Source organism: Rattus norvegicus, chromosome 18, assembly GCF_036323735.1.
Source record: "Rattus norvegicus strain BN/NHsdMcwi chromosome 18, GRCr8, whole genome shotgun sequence".
NCBI classification, from domain to species: Eukaryota; Metazoa; Chordata; class Mammalia; order Rodentia; family Muridae; genus Rattus; species Rattus norvegicus.
The window spans coordinates 35,841,165-35,863,907 of NC_086036.1; the positions used below are offsets into that span (position 1 = coordinate 35,841,165).

Consider the following 22,743-nt stretch of genomic DNA (forward strand, 5'->3'; position numbering starts at 1 on the left):
CATCATCAAAATGGAAGGAATGCACACACATGAATGAATAACTAAATAAAAGAGAATACACTGGGAGGAGGGGGTGTTACCAAGAGGCATAAAGAGATTGGTAATATGTACGCAGGAGGAGACCTGCCTTCTGTATATATAATTCTTTCTCTTCCTGTATTTTTTAGAGTAGTAAAATGTAGTGAGATGACAGAAATGAGGGCAGAAGGGTCATTATTTCTGCTTATTTTTCAACAAGCGATGGTCTCAGGAAGAGGCTGTGGGCTGTAGCACCACTGATGGGAGTCAGAACAAGAACAGCACTGGAGAAGGTTGGTTCTCGGATAGGCTGGGACTGGAACTGCCATACAGTAGCCTATCATTTCAGCTTATCACAGTTAGCCAGATAACATGTGTAGTTGTAATTAAATAGTTGTAGTTAACACATGTTAATTTTAAAACCAGTTAGTTTATAAGCAATTTCCTAGGCCTTTACAGTTCTACAAATTAAGGGGTATCTTTAAAGGAAATTGTTAGCGCTATTGTGAGGCCAGTTGCATTAAAACTGGATGATTCGGTTATCCAGAATCATAATGTGGATCGCAGGGACTCTTCTGAGCAAGTGCTTACACGTGCTGAGAGTTCCTTCCTTCATGAAAAACACTAGTTGCAGCTACAATTTAAAAACCCTACATTCCACTCGGCTCTGAACTGAGAGCATGCCATATCTGATTTGTGCCTTTATTATCTTTAAGCAATATTTTTATTGATTCTTTGAGAATTTTACATATTTTGACAATATTTACTTTCATCTTTAAACTACTATTCCTACCTCAACAACTTTTGTTGTCAAGTGTTTTTTTTTTTTTTTAAACCCTTTTCGTCCAGTTTGTTCTGCTTTTGGATAGTGGCTTTCAAGTGGAGCATGATTGACCTACCCTGGACCACACCCTCAAAGAACACTGCCTCTCTTCTAGCAGCTCGAATCTGCCAAAGACTGTAGTATCCTAAAGGCACCGCCATTTAACCAGTCACACCATTTGGAAACCTCTCACACTTTTCATTTTTTTCAGAACTCAAAAGAAATTTATCATATAATAAGTCAATAAGTCATGTGATATTTAACAAAGGATGGCCACCCTTATCTCTATTTTACTGAAAAATAAAATGGCACTGAGAGTTGTTAAGTAATCGATCCATGGGAGTTTGAGTGTGGAAATACATAATACTGAATGCAACCTAATTAAAGCCAGAGGGTAGAGGTCTCAACTTTTCTACTGACAAAGGAGGTGATATCTTCACGGGTTGGATTATTTTCCCATAAAATGCCTGAGGGCATGAAATAGGTCCCCTTTGCCCTTCTATTCCCTCTCTTGTATAGGGACATACTGTCTCTTACAGAACATAGCACAGTATGTCATCTTTGAAGCAGAAACCAAGACTTCACCAGATATAGACCACGTGAATGCCTGGATAAAGACTTTTAAACCTCCATACTGTTGAAAAGAACTCATTAATATTTATAAATCATTCAGTTTCAAGAAGTTTTTTGTTTGTTTTAAATGGGATGCGGATCCAAAACATAATATGGTGTAATGAGATAATAGCATTTACTTCACAGGTTGTCATTGGTATTAAAGCATGGCTTTGAACTCCCCTCTCACTCCTATTTGGCTGGAGCTAGAGACTGAAATCAGGGCAATGATTGGCAATGATGATACATTTTTAAGACTATCAGGGGTCACTTACAGTATTACTCAAAGAAAACATGCATGACTATGAATCACATTGCTTTAAACAGTACGTATCTTCATATGTAAGCTAATGTTTATGAACAGAATAAATTTTGACTTAGTATATACAAACTCATCTCTAGTGTGATTTTATTACCTATGAACAATCTGATTGCTTTTCGCCTGTCTATCTTTATATAGATGCTCTGCAGACACAGATAACATCATTCAGTTTTTAGTAGTGTTGTATTTCCATAAATTAAGATAGGATTATTTATTGAAAATAAGTTAAATTTTGTTTGGATTTAGGCTATAATCTGCTTAGAATATTGAAAGTTACACTTATATTATCTGTATCAGAAAGTCAATAAATGTAATAACTAACTTTAAAAGTAGTAATAGCTAGGAATTGGAAATTATTTTATTATTTTGCAGGCAATTTGATAAGTATTTTTCATGCGTGACATTCCTTAATTCTCTCAACACATCACCATACTTAAAATACTTAAGTAAATAGTTAGGGTTGTATAGATTAAATACCTTGTCTGCAGCTATACTTATGGTGGTGGCAGAATTCACACTGTAACTCACTTCTATAATTCTCAGCTGTGATTACAAACCACTCTCAGTTTTCCTGTATACATTTTATACTGACCAGATTTATTATCCTATTCATTTGCTATCGTACTTTCACACTAGTCTTTCATTTTAGAGAGAATGACTAAGAATCAGTTGTGTGCCTTTTGGAAGCACACCTTGACCATTCCCGAGAAACTTCTAAAAACTTAGCAAAAGCTGTGGAGATGACACTGTGATTTCACAAGCCAATGGCTGCGGGACACTCAAGACAGCAGAAGATGCTGTGCCTGCGTGAATGAGTGTGTACATCCTTCAGGATGAACTAGAGAGGCCCTGCTTTTGCTGGTTAAGCTGCCTGTGGAGAGAGGCGTGTGAGTGCAGACAATGTTCCACCAAGCACAGGTGTGTGTTAGCAGATGGGCACCTGAGGCCACTTTTCTGATCCTAAAACAGGAATAAAAGTGTTACTTCAAGAGTGGTTGATGAGGATTGAAAGTACTTGTTGCTCAGACTAACTCCCAAGACGTGACAGTGTGAGTGCTAGTGATACCAGAGGTCCATTCCTTTCTACCTGGTGTTTGTCAGTTTGTCTTTCCTAAGTTTCTATGTAGCATTGGCTCTTTGTTTCTTTTGTCTACTCTGATAATTTTGAAGAGGAACTGTTTGCAGACACTGTGGCCCCACTAGGTCCTTACCACAGTCTTCTTCCTTTACACCCCACGTTCTCCCACCCTGTATGAGGCTCAGTTTTCTTAGTGTATAGCAAAATTGTTGCCAGAAAATGAATAGTTTTCACACTAAAAAGAAAATCTTTTGGAAGAAGTAAAGCCGGAGGGTTGATAATCAAAGGGCGTAAACTTTCTGAGCCTTTTTCTTTCACTCTCCTAAGCTCAGGTCATGCTATAGCCTTCTTACTTGTTTGTTTCACAGGGAGGCAATGAAGTTAACATTCATGGGAAGGGAATGTGTGTCTCGTGTATCATTTTCTGCTTGTTAGGCTAATATGAAGCCTAGAAAGAAACTCTGGATAATGTAACTTCACGAGATAATCACAGTCAAAAGTGGCCCATGGAGACTATATTTAGAATGGCAGGGGAACCCCCTTTGTAAACAAAAAATTGAGCTTTATGGTTTCCATTGCTGACTGGGCACCAGAACCATCTGGTTTGCTATGAAGTGCAGACCAATCTCTGCTGTCTTTCATTCCCACCTTCCATCAACTCTATCAGCTCAAGTGGTCTCACTCAGGAAGCACATGATAAGGTTTCTGTATCTGCTATTTTCAGCAGTGAAACCCATGAGCTAGAATTGCTGATGCCTGTGCTCTTTTGGAGCCTGGTAATGGCCATCATAAGACTTCATTCCCCCCACATGAATTCAAGATTCATGTGTTGAAAAGTATCTTGTTTCAAAGCAAGATCCAAGTTCACTTAATATCCCACTTTCCTGACTTCCGATGTGGAAAGGTTGGGACAGAGTTGTAATGGGGTAATGGCTAGCTTATCTGAGTCTTGGAATCAGCATTTTAAAGCTGGAGAAATACTAAAGAGACAGTGATATTTTCTAAGTTGGAGGATAGAGACACAACACCTTCTATGTGATGGACAGCCACCATGAGTTTCATAGATTCTATGATTCATAGACACTGCAATTTCTCGGGGTGATATGATTAAAGCGAACATATCCATTTTACACCATATGACTTTAAAGTTTAAAATAGCCAAACTGGATTGGGCCCATTTTCCATTTTATGATTGACTAAACCATTTAGTTTTGGAGAAGGAAAAACCATGTTGCAATAACAACATGTAACGTTGTCTTTATCAACCACCTCCTAGAGCCCTCTTTGGGATACATGGAATCTTACCTTTAAGAGGCACCTTGACATCAAGGCCATAGAATGAAGGCAAGAGAGAAGAACAAGAATAGAAACAGAAACTGCAGAAGAAAAAGAAGGAGATTATGTAAATCTGAACTTCCTCAGCCATTCATATTGTACAAAAACTCAGTTTTTCCACATTACCTCATTTCAAAACATGCAACCATTCACCTGTTGCCAGAGCCGTGCCTCTAAGCCAGATACATACATTTTAGAGTTAATGCCAAGGTAGTCTCACAGGCAACTGATCTTGACATTTGGCTCCAAAATTTATAGATGATCAAAAAGTAAGCATAGAGTGGTAAGCCAGTAGCCTGACTTCATACATTCTTGGGGTACACTGAGAGCCAGAGCCCAGATATTGTTAGTTGTACTTTATTGTATACATTATATTTTTTCAGGGATGGGTAGATACTTCAAAAATGTCACAAGAGATTTATGCTTATTAAGCTTATTAATGTGACAGATTTTAAGACGAAGACCCAGCAGGAAGAATATTAAGGAGCTGTGTAGTGGGTCACCATGAGTGGAACACATCTTCTGTTAATTAGCCATTAAACAGGAATAAAATGTATAAATTGGGATATCCTGTGTAAATTTGAATGCATGTTCCTCCTACTGGTATGGAAGGTACTTCTATATCAGTGGGCATTTTAGATGAAAGAGAAATATTCCAGTTGTCCTCATTTTGAAACAGATCTTTTCGTATGTGACTTATAAAGAGTCTAATTTGATCTCTTTACCAAAATTTTCATTAGATAATGGAAAAGCAGACGAATAGACTCATGCTTGTGAAGTCTAGAATAAATAGACTATGTAGTAATTATCAACTGTCACAGGGCAGGTATGTTTCCAAATGTGGGTTTCCTTGGTAGTTCTCATGTCCATTAAGCTACTCAGAGAATGTCCCATGAATACAGCATGCTGGAATAGGGGTCCAAATGATTTTCATAATTCTGTCATTGCAACTTTTTATAATGTTTTTGCAACATTATTGGAACTAAGTTATAAAATAATATGCTAAAAGCTATGAGTTGATGGCTTTTATTTATTTTTCTATTTATTTTCTATTAATGAATAGATGTCAATATTTTATATTTATCAGTTGATGACTTGTTCTAGTAAGTGAAACTTTGTCTTTTTAAAAGGTATTTCCTTTATGGTTTTTGTTTTGATTCTTTGAGACAGGGATTATTTGTCTAACTACCCTGGCTGTCCTAGAACTCACTTTATAGGCTAGGCTGGCATTGAACTCACAGAGATCTTTTTGCCTTTACGTCATGAGTGCTGAGATTAAAGGCCCAAGCCTGGCCTTTCAAAAATATTCCTTGAAAATACACACATAACAAGAAGACTGGAGAACGAGGAAGAATGGGAGGCTTTTCACTGTTCCTTCAAGGAGAAGGTTGAGCTGAGCATGAAGCAATGACTCAGTCTGTTTCAAAATCCTTAGTTCCTGCAGTGCCATGGGACCTAGAGTTGGCCACACCAGCCTCTGATCTCAGTTTTCCATAGACTAATTATATAATCTAATCTAATCTAATTATATAATCTTGGGCTTACTCTTTTGATGCATTACTTATGCATAAATAAAAGGAGCCATAACATCTGCTGCGTCTTCTTCACAGAATAATTATATGAAGCAATGGAAATAACAACAGCGGAGTGCACTGGATATGGGAACTACTGTACACAGCTGAGGATGTATCGCTTGGATAACTTCCGATTCTCACCAACTGTATACATGGGAATGAGCTACCCCAGCCCAGTAGGGACACTGTATGCAACCTGCATATGCTTTCAATTATTCCAAGAGGGAAAGGAAGAATATACGGACACAAAGGATTCTTAGCTGTTTTAGGCTGCAGGGCAAGAGGGAGTAAGGCCAAGGGAATGGAACACCCAATGTGAACCTCATCTCCTATTCTACCCCCTCTCAAGAGTCACCTACCTGCTTGTCATTTAAGTAGCTCAGCTCAATACCTTAAGACAATATTCAGCACCAATTGCTGCATTACTTCATTATCATAAATGTTTAGGCAGTTCGACTCTAGAAATATTATAGAACAAAATGACTGTGCAGCATTTTTATTAAATTCTGACAGCTGATATAGTCTCAATTCCTCTTCTTCCCAAATTTCCACAGGATCTATTTAGATAGGAGAGGAAGTAGCAACCCTAATAAAATTACTCCACTTCTGGAGTAATTCTCCCCTTGGAAGTGATACAGCTTCCAGACTCCACTGACCACTCTGATCTGACATATGTGGACTGCTCGCTACTCATAAATTTGGGGAGGAACTCAGTTCTCACCATAGTCTTAAGAACGGCCGTCTGTGTGTTGCTGTCTTCTTGAATGCCATGGAAGTTGCTGCCAAACAACCTATTTCAATTCCGGGGGTTTGGGTACCTCCCGTCAGGGAGACTACATGGGAGAGACTGTCTCCGCTCTTTTTGCATTCGCAGCAGAATGCTCCTGGTCTCTCAGGCAGGACAGGTCTTTGTGAAAGACTGAGCCATTTCTCTCCCAACAACACACAATCTTTCTAAATGCCCTCCTTAGGAAACCATTATCTATCTTGCCCAAGTAAAAACTCTCTTGGAAGAAATTTCTCTTTTTAACTACTGAGGAAAATGGCAGGCACACTTACTGGTGTCAGTCTAGGTTTCTGAACTAATTGTTGAAGCCCAGGGATGAAAGGGACTTTAATAAATAATGGGAATTTTTAAAAGGTATTTTAAGGTAAAATATCTTTGAAAGAAAAAGCAAATTAGAGTAAGCTTTAAAAGTATTGGTGATTAAGATGAGGAAGTTAGAGAGAAGAGAATCAAAATCACACATAGCAAAAATGCCAAGAGTGGTGATAGGGACAAACTTGCCCAAAATCCTGGTGTTTGACTAAGGGTGGGTACCACTCTCTGTGTACCTACAGCTGCCTGTTCCAGACACAGTAACCAAGAAGAAAGGGAAGGTACAGAGGCAAGGTCAACACTACGTTGAGATTAAATAAAGGAGATATTGAGTTTAATGAATACCTTTTCTTCTAGGTCCTTTATCTGCCGTTTTTGGATGTCTGTTTTATCTTCTAGGTCACGGATCCTCTGAACAAAATAGAGAAAAAACTAAATGTTAGGTGGTAGAGAAAATTGTTCACCAAACCAAACATACCACTTTCTAAGAAAACATTTCCCAGTGAATGGAAATAGCACAAACTTACTTTTCCTTATCTACAGGGTTTCTGCAGGTTCCAAAGCTGATACAGGCTTGTGGTGGGAAGTTATTTTCATGGATAATACTTTCGAGCAGAGTATTTTCTGACTGTTTTGGTTTAGATCTTACATGACTTCCCAATGAACACATGCTACAGGCTTCTTTTCAGCCTGTGTGGCTGATGGGAGCTGGAGACCCTTTCCAAGACAGGGTTTTGTGGACGGTAGTCAGGTCATGAGGACATTCCCTTAAACAGGGTATTGGGCCCTTGACCGTTTTCTCGTCTTTACTTTCTAGCTGCCACAGAGTGAGCCACTTTGTCCCTACATGCTACTTCCATGATGAAGCAACAGTGCATGATGAGCCACCTTGCTCTCTGCTGTCCCAAAACAAGGAGCCAACTGTAACCATGGACAGGGACTTCTGCAAGCATGAGCATGAATGAGCTTATTTTTGATTTAATTGGTTTTCTTGGGAATCTTGTCACAGTAACAGGCTACTAATAGTCCACCCCTTTCTGACATTATGCAGAGGCTTAGCCCGGGTGACAGGTATGTATCCCACCATACTGCCACTGGACTTGGCCAGATTGCTTTTGGCCCAGGGGACTGTGAATTTATGAGAGAAGTGGAACGCCGCATCTTAGTAAAGAGAGCAGTTATTGTTCCATAACTAGTGGGTATGAGGTGACTACCCTTGCCAATCCTTTGGATTGATATTCTGGTTACTTATTTGTACAGTAAAAATGGCTAAAGCTAACTGTGCAATAGACAACCACATGATCTTTGTTCATCTTTCTTGCCTCCCTTCCTTAGCCCTTCTTTGAGTTGGAATTTCCTCATAGCACATGAGTTGTCAATTTACAAGCACCAGGAGAGAGTACGCTTTAACCCAGCGTCTCAGAAGTAGGCTGGGGATGAAGCATTAGTAACAGAATAGTACAGCAATCAGGAATGCACAAAAGCCCATGCATCCACATCCCATGCACTGGAACAAAGCAGCTTGGATAAGAACATTACATAGGCAACTGTTTAGGGGTAAGATAAGTCTTCACAATTCCTCTTGGCAACCTTCAGGCTTTTGGTACCCATGTGCATTGGGATGCATAATAATCTTGTTATTTAATGATCACTGTTTGCAGGGAACAGTGAACTGGCCCTTCTCCTAGAAGTCTCCTCTCCAAAAAATTCTCTACTGGAGGAGTTTTTCGCCCTCTGCTGGAGGAGGCCATTTGGTAATGTCTTAGATTTTTTTTCTTCTAATACATAATTGTTTCATATTTTAATATAGTAGTAAATTTATGTACCTATCACCAGAATTTAGTTGTGCAAATATTTCTTATTGTCATAATTGAGGGTGTATGCCAATAGCATTGGCTGTGTCTAAGTCAAAAGAGTTGCTCAATGTTCTACACTGTAGGAGTCATCCTTTCACCCCCAAAGAATTAAAAATGATCTGATGATCTGTTTTAGTAGTGCCAGATTAACAAACACTACTGTTAAAGAAAGGAGGTGAGATATGTACGCTTGATATCATCATTGATGTCAATGTAGATGAATGATGGAGATTCAGGTGAGCCTGGAGTAACAGTGGCACCTATATATGTGATATGTACACTTGTATGTACTTCAGTGGTACTGCATAGGCTCTAATGCTATACAAGAAAACAATAAATGTGACACAATTCCTTGGCCTATATCTCTATATGGACAAAAATAATTGTTTCAGAAAACTGTGCATCCATGAGATTCCTGAAGTGCTTGTTGAGTTATTATTCTGTGCTTGCTGACTACTTTCTGACATTTCTACAACTGTGCCATGTGTACTGGAGAAGACAGCTAAGGCATCAACTAATGTCTGGTCTCAAAGAAAGAAAGAAAGAAAGAAAGAAGGAAAGAAAGAAAGAAAGAGAGAAAGAAGCAAACAAACAAAGAAACAAACAAAGAAACAAACAGACAAAAAACTAATGTTCTTTGACCAGATGAAATGTAAAACTGAGTATAATAAACTTAAGTACCATTTGAAAATGTCAAAGATGTAAAATGGTTTCACCCATCTCCAATTCCTAGGGCTGTGAGTCTATACATAAGACCAATTCATCACATGGTAGAAAAATACATTATTTTTCATCACATATAAGTTTTTTCCCTTTCCCAGACACTTGTCATCCAACAAAGAGGAATGTGAGACCCCAGAGTCTCAGCTTGTCTCTTCTCCCCCTCGCTCCTCCACCCCCTCTCTTCGTCTCTCACTATCATGAAAATGGTGCATAAGCTCAACACTGTCCCTTATTGGGGACTGATGAGAGAATATTATTTCTTCCTGCCTCTTCTTTGGTCCATCCTACACCATGTAGGATCATGTTCTTTCTACACCAACCAATATAGTTAATAGGAATGTGAACTGTGACACAATCAGGCTAGCTGTTGCACAGCACCAGCCTAGCATACACAAGATCCTCAGTTGCATTCTCAGTGGCATGCAGTAAAAAGGGTTAGAAAGACCACAGCAGTCTTGAGTCTAAGAGATGAAGAAAGAACAGTTAACTGAATTTATTAAAACTAAGACCTGGATTCTTACAAGGTTCCATGCTGATCTTGACCCTTCTTGTTCTCCAGTCTCGCCTCTTTGCTTGAATCTGTGCCTGTCAGCCATGCTGACATCTTCTGCAGCTACTGAATGCACACTGGGGGCTTAGTGCTTACTCGTTGTTCTGAGACCTTTCTGTGGCTGGTACCTTGGTTATCATGTATCCTCAGAGGTATCATCTGACTAGCTAGTCTAATATCCTTAATCCTTCTTTCTGATTCACACGAATATCAATACATGATATCTAAGCTTCTTCACAGCACTTAGTGGCCCAGTTAGAGGTGGTTAATGCCATGATTCATTTGTGTTATGGCTTTGTCCTTTTCCAGATGTATGACAGATAAGATGTCTTCAGAAACTGCTGCATCTACTGCATCTGCTACACAGCTGGCCCTTGATACCCAATGGCTTTTAATGGTTATAAAACAAGGTTTTAAATGTATTTTTTTAAAGAGTATTCTGTCCAATTTGCTTATCTGGCAAAAGCTTCTACAAAAGGTGGACCTTTAAAGGAACTGGAAAAATGAGAATGTTCAAATGCCACTTTTGGTGAGAAATTAAGCAAACAAAAGCTTGGAAATTGGACACCCAGGGCAAGTGCCATTAGGCTTTGAACATGAAAGAATTCATGAGGTAGTATCAAGTCACATTAGACCACCAGCTAATGAAAGACCTTAAAAAACCTACACCAGGTCTATTTGGAAAGGGAGACTATTAGCAAGAAATTACTTTGAGGAAAGGTTTTTAAAAAACAAAACAAAACAAAACAAAAAACAAAAAACAAGGACTGGCTTACGAAGGAGAGTGGGAAGTACCTAGGATGTGATTTCCGTGGCCCGTGGGGACGCAAGTGCCTTTATTTGTGCTATCTAATGTGTTTCAGCATATTTTTCTTTATGCTAATTGACATTGTCTACATCTACACAAAGGCAGTATCTATGGTGAATTAGGTAGATGTCTAGCAAATGGAATGTACCCCTAGGAAATACATTGAAATATTTAATATAGATGATTGAGTTAGGTTAGCACAGGGGATACTGTGAAGCCATTGTCATAATGAAAGATCCTGCAAATCCCTGTAATGGTGTCAGAAAAACAGACCAGTTGAATGTCAGTTGGATGGGGTGCTACTTGAGTTATGGAGAGAACGAGAGAGAGAGAGAGAGAGAGAGAGAGAGAGAGAGAGAGAGAGAGAGAGAGAACCGAGAAGGCATAAGTGTTGGAGCCTGAATGATTTTTGATATGATCATTCTATTTACCCAAGCAAATGGAGTGAGATGAGCTAAGGAAAAGAACGCTCACTGTTTTCATTTTGGGACACATAAACACAAATGTCTAATGACTGTCTAGCAATGGCCTCCAAATGTACTTATCAGAGTTACATCATAGCTATCTTTGGTACAGCCCAGTCAATGCCTTCTAGAATAACCAATTTATAGCTACTAATAACAAGGGAAGAGGAGAGTAAGAAATATTTGGAAAACATACACTTAATAAATACTTGTTAGAGAGAGAGAAATATCAGGGAATTTTCTCAGCTCAGTCTGAGTCTCTTAAAAAAGGAATTCTTTCTAGAGAGAGGTGCCATAGCTAAAGGGGTAAAAAGAGACTCAAACTGGAATGCTAGAGTTTTTATCATAAGCAAATTTGGATAACTAAAAGTTCACATTAAAACAACTGCATCTGTACTTACAAGACAAATCTTCCAACTTGTTAAAATCAATAAGATGCTTTTGCAATGTAAGAGATTTGTGCAGAGGACATTTTTATCCCCCAACAGAAGTGAAAAACAAACAAACAAACAAACAAACAAACTCACAACATAACCTATCATCAAAAGCTTCAGCAATTTTCCACTGGTCAAACTGAATCTTTGTCATCCTGGAGGCCCTCTGAGAGAGTATGCAAATACATATCATTAGCACAAATAACTCGACTGCTCTGCTGGCTAGAAAACCAACAGAGCTTCTGGCTCTGCACTATCTGACTTTGGTGCTTTGCTCTTGGATCATAAAAGAACCACAATTCCTGTTCGACTCCATGAACTTCGGAGCATGCTTCACACAGCTTGTATATTCCACCAGATCGTCAGAGCTCTGACTACGAAATATTTCAACCTGGCAATATAGGTTCTGGAATTCTTTTGAATTTGCTCTGTGGACAGGACCCTACCATGGATCATTGGTCAAGTTCCAATACAAATGGGGAATTACAAAAATTTTTGGTGGCAAGTTGCTCCTAGGTGCCTAATTTTTGGCTTAGGATCACGCAACTGACAAATGCCTTAAGCTTCATCTGAAAGTGCTGTGTTTTGGCTAGCACCCATACCTGGACTGTAAGTTTGCTCTGTTGTTTACTATTTTGAATAAATCATTCGAATACTTTGACTCCAGATCTGGAATAGGAACACTTATGTCTTAGAGCTCCCATGAAGATGAGGTGACATGATATACAGCCTTTATATTACTAACAATCTATATGTATGGGTGCTTTTCCAGAATGTATGTCTATGTCATATGCATGCCTAGTGTCCAGAGAAGCCAGAGAGGGCATGAGATCCCTCGGAACTGGAATTATAGACAGTTATGAGCCATCACGTAAGTGCTGGAAATAGGACCTGAGTCCTTTGTAAAAACAGTCAGAGTTCTTAACCAATGAGCATCTCTCCAGCCATAAGTACAGCCTTCAGATGCTGACTGAGCAAATGCCAGGCATCACACAACAGCCTCCAGGTTTCCTTGTTCTTGCTGTTTGTTCTGAGAATGCAAAGACAGGCTCTGCTCCCTTTTGCCCTTTCCAGATGATTGCCTGGGCTCAGTTATTGGCAGGGGCAAGTGAAGCAGAGCTGATTGGTGCCCATTTTCCTTACACAGGTGAGTAAACAGGCTCTAATAGATTTGGAGCCTGTGACAAAGTTATTCTAGACATGATAGCCCTGTGCAACACCTCTGAAATGCCATTTTCCTCAAGACCAAGTTTATTTACCAACCTGCAGTCCTATATTGAGAGATGGTAGGAAATAGTTATTGTTTTACTTGTCTACTGTTCCATTTGCATATCGAGCACATGTTGTCCTACTCCACATGCTCAGGACTGACCTACACAGATGTGGGGCTTGGTCCTCACCTGGTGAGCTTGCTGTAGGAGCTCCATCCTCTCCTGGAGGATCTGACAGTCATATTCCCGGCTCTTCCTCAGCATTTGCCGCCGTAACTTTTCTACAGCCGTCCTCAACTCCTCTTGCTGCTTGTCACTTAACAGTTCACCGAACTTGATCACAGTTTCTTGCTGCAGAGCATTGTACAAAGTAGCTTCTAGTTCCTGGATTCTCTGGCAAATAGAATCAGAAAAGTCTAACTTTGGGGCTGAGTATTTAGGTGTGGTGTGGAGAGAGTATGTGTGGATGGGTGAGACAGGGACTTAGTGCCTCTGTCTCAGGGGATCTCAGAGTTTCTGAGTGTCTCCTGCTTGACTTACTCTTTTTGAGATGGCTCAAATGCCATTCACACAATGCACAGGCTGCTTTGTAAGTAAATTCATTTTATTTCTTGGGGTCCTGTTCTCATTCATTTTTAGGAGGTCCTCTGTTATAACAACTACACTTCCACACCTTCTTGGCTTTTCAAATGTAGCTGGTTATTTTCCTTCCATCTTGACATCCCTGCTTCTGGTTAAAAGCATATGCTACAGTGGCCAATGAATTAGAAATATGTGTAAATAGGAAAAAAACACTTGAAGTTGGAGATACATTTCAAACATAAAACTCCATCTTAATCACAATTCTCTGTACTTGAAAATGTTTTATGGTTTCTAGGTATTTCCTTGAAAAAAAATGGAACTTATGATTCAAAAATAGCCTAGAATTTTGGAGTTACCATGGTGTGTGTGTGTGTGTGTGTGTGTGTGTGTGTGTGTGTGTATGTATTTATGTGTGTGTGTATTTGTGTGTTTGTGTGTGTGTGTGTGTGTGTGTGTGTAGACCAGGGCTTGGAATCAATGTCTTCTTCAGTAATTTTCACCATAGTCTGTGAGGTGAGGGTTCTCTTAACAACATTGCAGCTCATTAAGTTGGCTAACCTACCTGGCCAGCAAGCCACAGGTATATTCCTTTGTTGGCTTCTGTAGCAATGGAATTGTAGTGCACATCCCCACATCTGGTTTTTACATCAGAGCTGGGATTCAGGTCTTCATGCTTAAATGAGAAGTACTTGAGCAACTGAATCATCTTCCCAGCACCTGGTCCCCTTCTTTTCACTAACTACACTGAAGTTTATGCTCGTTCAATTGTCTTTCTTAGTCCTCTTTTTGATGGATAGATTATCTACTATAAATAATCTCCCTCTCTCATCCCTTGCCCTCCTTCTGCCACTCTGTAAGTGAGTGTAAGTGTGTGTGTGTGTGTGTGTGTGAATTTGAATGTGTGTGTGAGTTTAAGTGTGTGTGAGTTTAAGTGTGTGTGTGTGTGTGTGTGTGAATGTGTGCATTACTCATCTCAAATACAGTCGCCTAAATCTATAGTCATATTCTCCATAAGTCTGGCAGAAGTGAGTTGCAAAGTCCTGATGAGACACTTTTCTATTGTTCCTGGACCAACTATATTCCATCTTTAATAAAATATGGCTTTCTGAATGAGGTCTTAACAGTTTCTTTCTGGACCTAGCTTAATTTTGTTTTCTATAGGCAAGAGGGAAGGGTTTTTAAAAGAATAAAAAGTGGTTAAAAGAAGATTGTGTTTTATTTTTCAGCCTGTGACCAACTCTCATTTTCTTGTTTCCCCATTGAATACAAGAATCTCTTATTCATTTGGAGAGTACAAACTAAACTATCTTTGATACAAACAGGGAGTCAGGGGCTCACTCTTTTCTCCAGAGTTACAAGAACATTATGAAGCCCTTGGATAGCAATTTTGGAACTATTCCAGTAGTTTGTCCTTTGTCTTCTGGTTCATTCTTATGACCCAGTGATGGGGTGGGGCATAAGTAGAGAAGAAGAGCTGTAGTCCAAATGTCAGGAATTTTGCAGTATGCATTTTGTAGATGGGGAGGAACAAGCGGTGAGCTTCTGTAAGTACAATTATCTACAGAATAAAGGAGACACAGTCCACTCAGCATCATGGACTCACTTCTTGTGGCTGCAATAATGGGTCCAAACCTGGCCACAGCTCCTGGAGTAAGAGCTACATTGCAGCTTACTCTTCTACTAACTCCAGCAAAGGTTTGCTTTATAACCTTGCTTTCCTTATAGGTAAAAAGAATAATCAGATTACCTTTGACTTCTGTGGTTATTTTAAGAAATAAATGCATTAGAATACACATAACACACAATAAATCTATTATTATTCTATTACTACATTTGAGTCCCAAATGATAATACTTGATTTAATAAAGTCCCTTTTGGATCTACATTGGCATTCAGTATATCCTACATTTAAATATTAATTACCTAATGGTATACACTTAATTCTAGAATGAATTAGAATTATGTATAAAACATAAGACTCTTATAGTAGCAACAGTCTTGGTGTTTCTGTTCCAAAAGTGAAGTAGCAATTAATAACTGCTGTGTGTATTCATGTTGTGCGTATTCAACTACATGAAATAACAAATTAGACAGGATATCTTAGCTCTGTTGTACAGAGGAATGAACAAGGGGTGTGTTGTCTCCTGTTACTTACCATATATGCCTGGTCAAGAGCCTGTTTTCTGTAGTCTAGTTCTTCCTCCAGGTAGCCTTTGATTTTACAGAATTGTTCCTGTAATAAAGGGTCCCATTGACAAACTGAGAAAGGAAGCTATGTTAACTAGGAAGTAATACATGAAAGGTACACAGATGAATGTTTTCTCTAGTACACAGGACAAATTACTAGACTTGTAAAACTATTTTTCTTCTGTGAAGAAATTAGTTTAGCTTTCAGTCTCAGACAGTGACTGTGAAAATCAATAGCAAGAAAGATAAAAGGCAAAATAATACAGAAAGCTCTTGCTGACAGCTAAGTCAGTCTGAGAGTGGATAATTAAGAACAAATTTTGACACAGTGGCTGTTAAGTAATAACTCTGTGTGAGCACACGTGGCTTTCCACTTCTCTTGGTTTTACACCTAGAGACTCAGTCATCTTTGGAATAAAAATATTTGGAAGAAACATCTGTTGACTATGAAATGTGCTTTCACCATCCCTAATAAACATGAAGTCTAATAGGTATTTATAAATAATTTCCATTATGAATGGGAATAGTACATAATAATATAGGAAGTTTAAAAATACATAAGAAGGAGACACCACCGGGACCTGAAGGGACCAGATGAACAGTTCCCTGCACCCAAATCCCATGAGAGGGAGAGCTAAACCTTCAGAGAGGCAGGCGTGCCTGGGAAGCCAGAAGAGACTACACTCTGCCCACATTTCTGACTCCAGAGGAAAACACCTAATACCATCTGGGACCCCAGTGCACAGGGGGCTCCCAGAAAAGGCAGCACAGACCCTCCTGGTTGCCGACCTCACGGAGAGCTCAAAAGAAACACCTCATGAGCAAACTTGAGCCACGGGACCACAGGTAAGACCAGCTTTTCTGCTCCAAGCGACCTGACTGGTGGTCTCAGGACACACAGAAGCAAAATTCCTCTGGGACCGGACACTTCCAGTTTTTAGCTGGATTCCCAACCTCTCTGATCCCCGCCCACAGCTCACTGCTCCCAAATCCCGTGGGAGAGAGAGCTCACCGCCCGGAAAGGTGAGCACTCCTGAGACTGCAGAGCAGAAGAGACCACCAATACTGCCTACCCCTGACCATATCCCTGGCCCAAGAGAAACTGTATATGGCTTCTGGGAACTGGAAGATAGGGGCACTGGAGCCTCAGGTCCCCTGCGCTCCAGACACCACCGGGACCTGAAGGGACCAGATCAACAGTTCTCTGCACACAAATCCCATGGGAAGGAGATCTAAACTTTCAGAGAGGCAGACACGCCTGGGAATCCAGAAAAGACTACACTCTGCCCATATTTCTGACTCCAGAGGAAAACATCTAACCCCATCTGGGACCCCAGTGCATGGGGGCTCCTGGAAAAGGCAGCGCAGGCCCTCCTGGTTGCTGCCCTCACAGAGAGCTCAAAAGCAACACCCCACGAGCAAACTTGAGCTGCAGGACGACAGGTAAGACCAACTTTTCTGCTCCAAGCAACCTGCCTGGTGAACTCAGGACACAGGCCCACAGGAACAGCTGAAGACAAGTAGACAGGAAAGACTACATGCCTGAAAGCAGAACACTCTGTTCCCACAACTGGCTGAAAGAAAACAGGAAAACAGGTCTACAGCACTCCTCAGACACAGGCCTATGGGACAGTCTAGCTACTGTCAGAAATAGCAGAACAAAGTAACGCCAGAGATAATCTGAAGGCGAGAGGCAAGCACAGGAACCAAACAACAGAAACCAAGACTACATGGTATCATCGGAGCCCAATTCTCCCACCAAAGCAAACACTGAATATCCAAACACACCAGAAAATAAGATCTAGATTTAAAATCATATTTGATCATGATGCTGGAGGACTTCAAGAAAGACATGAAGAATGCCCTTAGAGAAACGCAGGAAAACATAAATAAACAAGTAGAAGCCTATAGAGAGGAATCACAAAAATCCCTGAAAGAATTCCAGGAAAACACAATCAAACAGTTGAAGGATTTAAAAATGGAAATAGAAGCAATGAAGAAAGAACACAGGGAAATAACCCTGGATATAGAAAACAAAAGGAAGAGACAAGGAGCTGTGGATATAAGCATCACCAACAGAATACAAGAGATAGAAGAGAGAATCTCAGGAGCAGAAGATTCCATAGAAATCATCTACACCACTGTCAAAGATAATGTAAAACGGAAAAAGCTACTGGTCCAAAACATACAGGAAATCCAGGACTCAATGAGAAGTTCAAACCAAAGGATAATAGGTATAGAAGAGAGTGAAGACTCCCAGCTCAAAGGACCAGTAAAAACCTTCAACAAAATCATAGAAGAAAAGTTCCCTAACCTAACGAAAGAGATGCCCATAAACATATAAGAAGCCTACAGAACTCCAAATAGATTGGACCAGAAAAGAAACTCCTCCCATAACATAATAGCCAAAACACCAAATGCACAAAATAAAGAAAGAATATTAAAAGCAGTAAGGGAAAAAGGTCAAGTAACATATAAAGGCAGACCTATCAGAACCATACTAGACTTCTCGCCAGAGATTATGAAAGCCAGAAGATCCTGGACAGATGTCATACAGACCCTAAGAGAATACAAATGCCAGCCCAGGTTACTGTATCCTGCAAAACTCTCAATTAACATTGATGGAGAAACCAAGATATTCCATGACAAAACCAAATTTACATAATATCTTTCTACAAATCCACCGCTACAAAGGATAATAAATGGTAAAGCCCAACAAAAGGAGGGAAGCTACTCCCTAGAAAAAGCAAGAAACTAATCGTCTTGGCAACAAAACAAAGAGAAGAAAAGCACACAAACATAATGTCACATCCAAATATGAATAAAACAGGAAGCAATAATAACTTAATATCTCTGAATATCAGTGGTCTCAACGCCCCAATAAAAAGACATAGATTACCAAACTGGATACAAAATGAGAACCCTGCATTCTGCTGCCTACAGGAAACACACCTCAGAGACAAAGACAGACACTACCTCAGAGTGAAAGGCTGGAAAACAACTTTCTAAGCAAATGGTCTGAAGAAGCAAGCTGGAGTAGCCATTCTAATATACAATAAAATCAATTTTCAACTAAAAGTCACCAAAAAAGATAAGGAAGGACACTTCATATTTATCAAAGGAAAAATCCACCAAGATGAACTCTCAATCCTAAATATCTATGCTCCAAATACAAGGGCACCTAAATACATAAAAGAAACTTTACTAAAGCTCAAAACACACATTTCACCTCACACAATAATAGTAGGAGAGTTCAACACCCCACTTTCATCAATGGACAGGTCATGGAAACAGAAATTAAACAGAGACTTAGACAGACTAAGAGAAGTCATGAACCAAATGGACTTATTTATAGAACATTTTATCCTAAAGCAAAAGGATAGAGATTCTTCTCACCACCTCATGGTACTTTCTCCAAAATTGACCATATAATTGGTCATAAAACAGGCCTCAACAGATACAAAAAGATAGAAGTAATCCCATGCGTCCTATCAGACCATCACGGGCTAAAGCTGGTCTTCAATAACAATAAGGGAAGAACGCAAAACATATACATGGAAGTTGAACATTGCTCTACTCAATGATAACCTGGTCAAGGAAGAAATAAAGTAAGAAATTAAAGACTTCTTAGAATTTAATGAAAATGAAAGTACAACATACCCAAACTTATGGGACACAATGAAAGCTGTGCTAAGAGGAAAACTCATACCTCTGAGTGCCTGCAGAAAGAAACAGGAGAGAGCATATGTCACCACCTTGACAGCACACCTAAAAGATCTAGAACAAAAGGAAGCAAATACACCCAGGAGGAGTAGAAGTCAGGAAATAATCAAACTGAAATCAACCAAGTAGAAGCAAATCAACCAAAGGACCATAGAAATAATCAACAGAACCAAAAGTTGGTTCTGTGAAAAAATCAACAAGATAGATAAACCCTTAGCCAGACTAACAAGAGGACACAGAGAGTGTGTACAAATTAACAAAATCAGAAATGAAAAGGGAGACATAACTACAGAATCAGAGGAAATTCAAAAAATCATCAGATCCTACTACAAGAGCCTATATTCAACAAAACTTGAAAATCTGCAGGAATGGACAATTTCCTAGACAGATACCAGGTACCAAAGTTAAATCAGGAACAGATAAACCATTTAAACAACCCCATAACTCCTAACAAAATAGAAGTAGTCACTAAAGGTTTCACAACAAAAAGAGCCAGGTACAGACGGGTTTAGGGCAGAATTCTATCAGACCTTCATAGAAGACCTCATACCAATACTATCCAAACTATTCCACAAAATTGAAACAGATGGAGCACTACCAAATTCCTTTTATGAAGCCACAATTACTCTTATACCTAAACCACACAAAGACCCAACAAAGAAAGAGAACTTCAGACCAATTTCCCTTATGAATATCGATGCAAAAATACTCAATAAAATTCTGGCAAACCGAATCCAAGAGCACATCAAAACAATCATCCAGCATGATCAAGTAGGCTTCATCCCAGGCATGCAGGTATGGTTTAATATACAGAAAACCATCAACCTGATCCATTATATGAACAAACTGAAAGAACAAAACCACATGATCATTTCATTAGATGCTGAGAAAGCATTTGACAAAATTCAACACCCCTTCATGATAAAAGTCCTGGAAAGAATAGGAATTCAAGGCCCATACCTAAACATAGTAAAAGCCATATACAGCAAACCAGTTGCTAACATTAAACTAAATGGAGAGAAACTTGAAGCAATCCCACTAAAATCAGGGACTAGACAAGGCTGCCCACTCTCTCCCTACTTATTCAATATAGTCCTTGAAGTTCTAGGCAGAGCAATCAGACAACAAAAGGAGATCAAGCGGATACAGATCGGAAAAGAAGAAGTCAAAATATCACTATTTGCAAATGATATGATAGTATATTTAAGTGATCCCAAAAGTTCCACCAGAAAACTTCTAAAGCTGATAAACAACTTAAGCAATGTGGCTGGGTATACAATTAACTCAAATAAATCAGTAACCTTCCTCTACACAAAAGAGAAAAAAGCCGAGAAAGAAATAGGGGAAATGACACCCTTCATAATAGTCCCGAATAATATAAAATACCTTGGTGTGACTTTAACCAAGCAAGTAAAAGATCTGTACAATAAGAACTTCAAGCCTCTGAAGAAAGAAATTGAAGAAGACCTCCGAAGATGGAAAGATCTCCCATGCTCATGGATTGGCAAGATTAATACAGTAAAAATGGCCATTTTACCAAAAGCAATCTACAGATTCAATGCAATACCCATCAAAATACTAATCCAATTCTTCAGAGACTTAGACAGAACAACTTGCAAATTCATCTGGAATAACAAAAAACCAAGGATAGCTAAAACTATCCTCAACAATAAAAGGACTTCTGGGGAAATCACTATCCCTGAACTCAAGCAGTATTACAGAGCAATAGTGATGATTAAAATCTGCATGGTATTGGTACAGAGACAGACAGATAGACCAATGGAATAGATTGAAGACCCAGAAATTAACCCACACACCTATGGTCACTTGATTTTTGACAAAGGAGCCAAAACCATCCAATGGAAAAAAGATAGCATTTTCAGCAAATGGTGCCGGTTCAACTGGAGGTCAACATGTAGAAGAATGCAGATTGATCCATGCTTATCACCCTGTACAAAGCTTAAGTCCAAGTAGATCAAGGACCTCCACATCAAACCAGATATACTCAAACTAATAGAAGAAAAAATGGGGAAGCATCTCAAACACATGGGCACTGGAGAAAACTTCCTGAACAAAGCACCAATGGCTTATGCTCTAAGATCAAGAATCGAGAAATGGGATCTCATAAAACTGCAAAGCTTCTGTAAGGCAAAGGACACTGTGGTTAGGACGAAATGGCAACCAACAGATTGGAAAAAGATCTTTACCAATCATACAATCCCAAAATTGGGCTTATATCCAAAATATACAAAGAACTCAAGAAGTTAGACCGCAGGGAGACAAATAACCCTATTAAAAATTGGGGTTCAGAGCTAAACAAAGAATTCACAACTGAGGAATGCCTAATGGCTGAGAAACACCTTAAGAAATGTGTAACATCTTTACTCATAAGGGAAATGCAAATCAAAACAACCCTGAGATTTCACTTCACACCAGTGAGAATGGCTAAGATCAAAAACTCAGGTGACAGCAAATGCTGGGGAGGATGTGGAGAAAGAGGGACACTCCTCCATTGTTGGTGGGATTGCAGACTGGTACAACCATTCTGGAAATCTGTCTGGAGGTTCCTCAGAAAATTGGACATTGAACTACCTGAAAACCCAGGTATACCTCTCTTGGGCATATACCCAAAAGATGCCCCAACATATAACAAAGACACATGCTCTACTATGTTCATAGCAGCCTTATTTATAATAGCCAGAAGCTGGAAAGAACCCTGATGCCCTTCAACAGAGGAATGGATACAGAAAATGTGGTACATCTACACAATGGAATATTACTCAGCTATCAAAAACAATGACTTTATGAAATTCATAGGCAAATGGATGGGACTGAAAATATCATCCTGAATGAGGTAACCCAATCACAGAAAAACACACATGGTATGCACTCATTGATAAGTGGCTAGTAGCCCAAATGCTTGAATTGCCCTAGATGCACAGAACACATGAAACTCAAGACAGATGATCAAAATGCGAATGCTTCACTCCTTCTTTAAAAGGGGAACAAGAATACCCATGGCAGGGAACAGAGAGGGAAAGATTAAAACAGAGGCAGAAGGAACACCCATTCAGAGCCTGCCCCACATGTGGCCCATACATATACAGCCACCCAATTAGACAAGATGGATGATGCAAAGAAGTGCAGGCTGACAGGAACTGGATGTAGATCTCTCCTGAGAGACACAGCTAGAATATAGCAAATACAGAGGCGAATGCCAGCAGCAAACCAGTGAACTGAGAACGGGACCCCCGTTGAAGGAATCACAGAAAGGACTGGAAGAGCTTGAAGGGGCTCGAGACCCCATATGAACAACAATGCCAAGCAACCAGAGCTTCCAGGGA

General features: G+C 39.5%; 1 protein-coding gene across 7 annotated transcripts in view; it reads right to left on the reverse strand.

Moving 5' to 3' along the window:
- The window catches only part of Jakmip2 (janus kinase and microtubule interacting protein 2), a 215,378-nt gene that overhangs the window by 57,693 nt on the left and 134,942 nt on the right, over nucleotides 1–22,743 (reverse strand). For 5 of the 7 annotated variants that reach the window (NM_001107391.1, XM_063277367.1, XM_039096861.2 and 2 more), the window contains 3 exons: nucleotides 15,645–15,722; nucleotides 13,097–13,300; nucleotides 7,207–7,272 (listed from right to left, as the gene is read on the reverse strand). In NM_001107391.1, coding sequence (NP_001100861.1) covers nucleotides 7,207–7,272; nucleotides 13,097–13,300; nucleotides 15,645–15,722 — 348 coding nt within the window. Of the gene's footprint in view, nucleotides 1–4,158; nucleotides 4,230–7,206; nucleotides 7,273–13,096; nucleotides 13,301–15,644; nucleotides 15,723–22,743 lie in introns of those variants that run through there. The other 2 variants (XM_063277366.1, XM_063277364.1) reach the window with 1 other exon arrangement.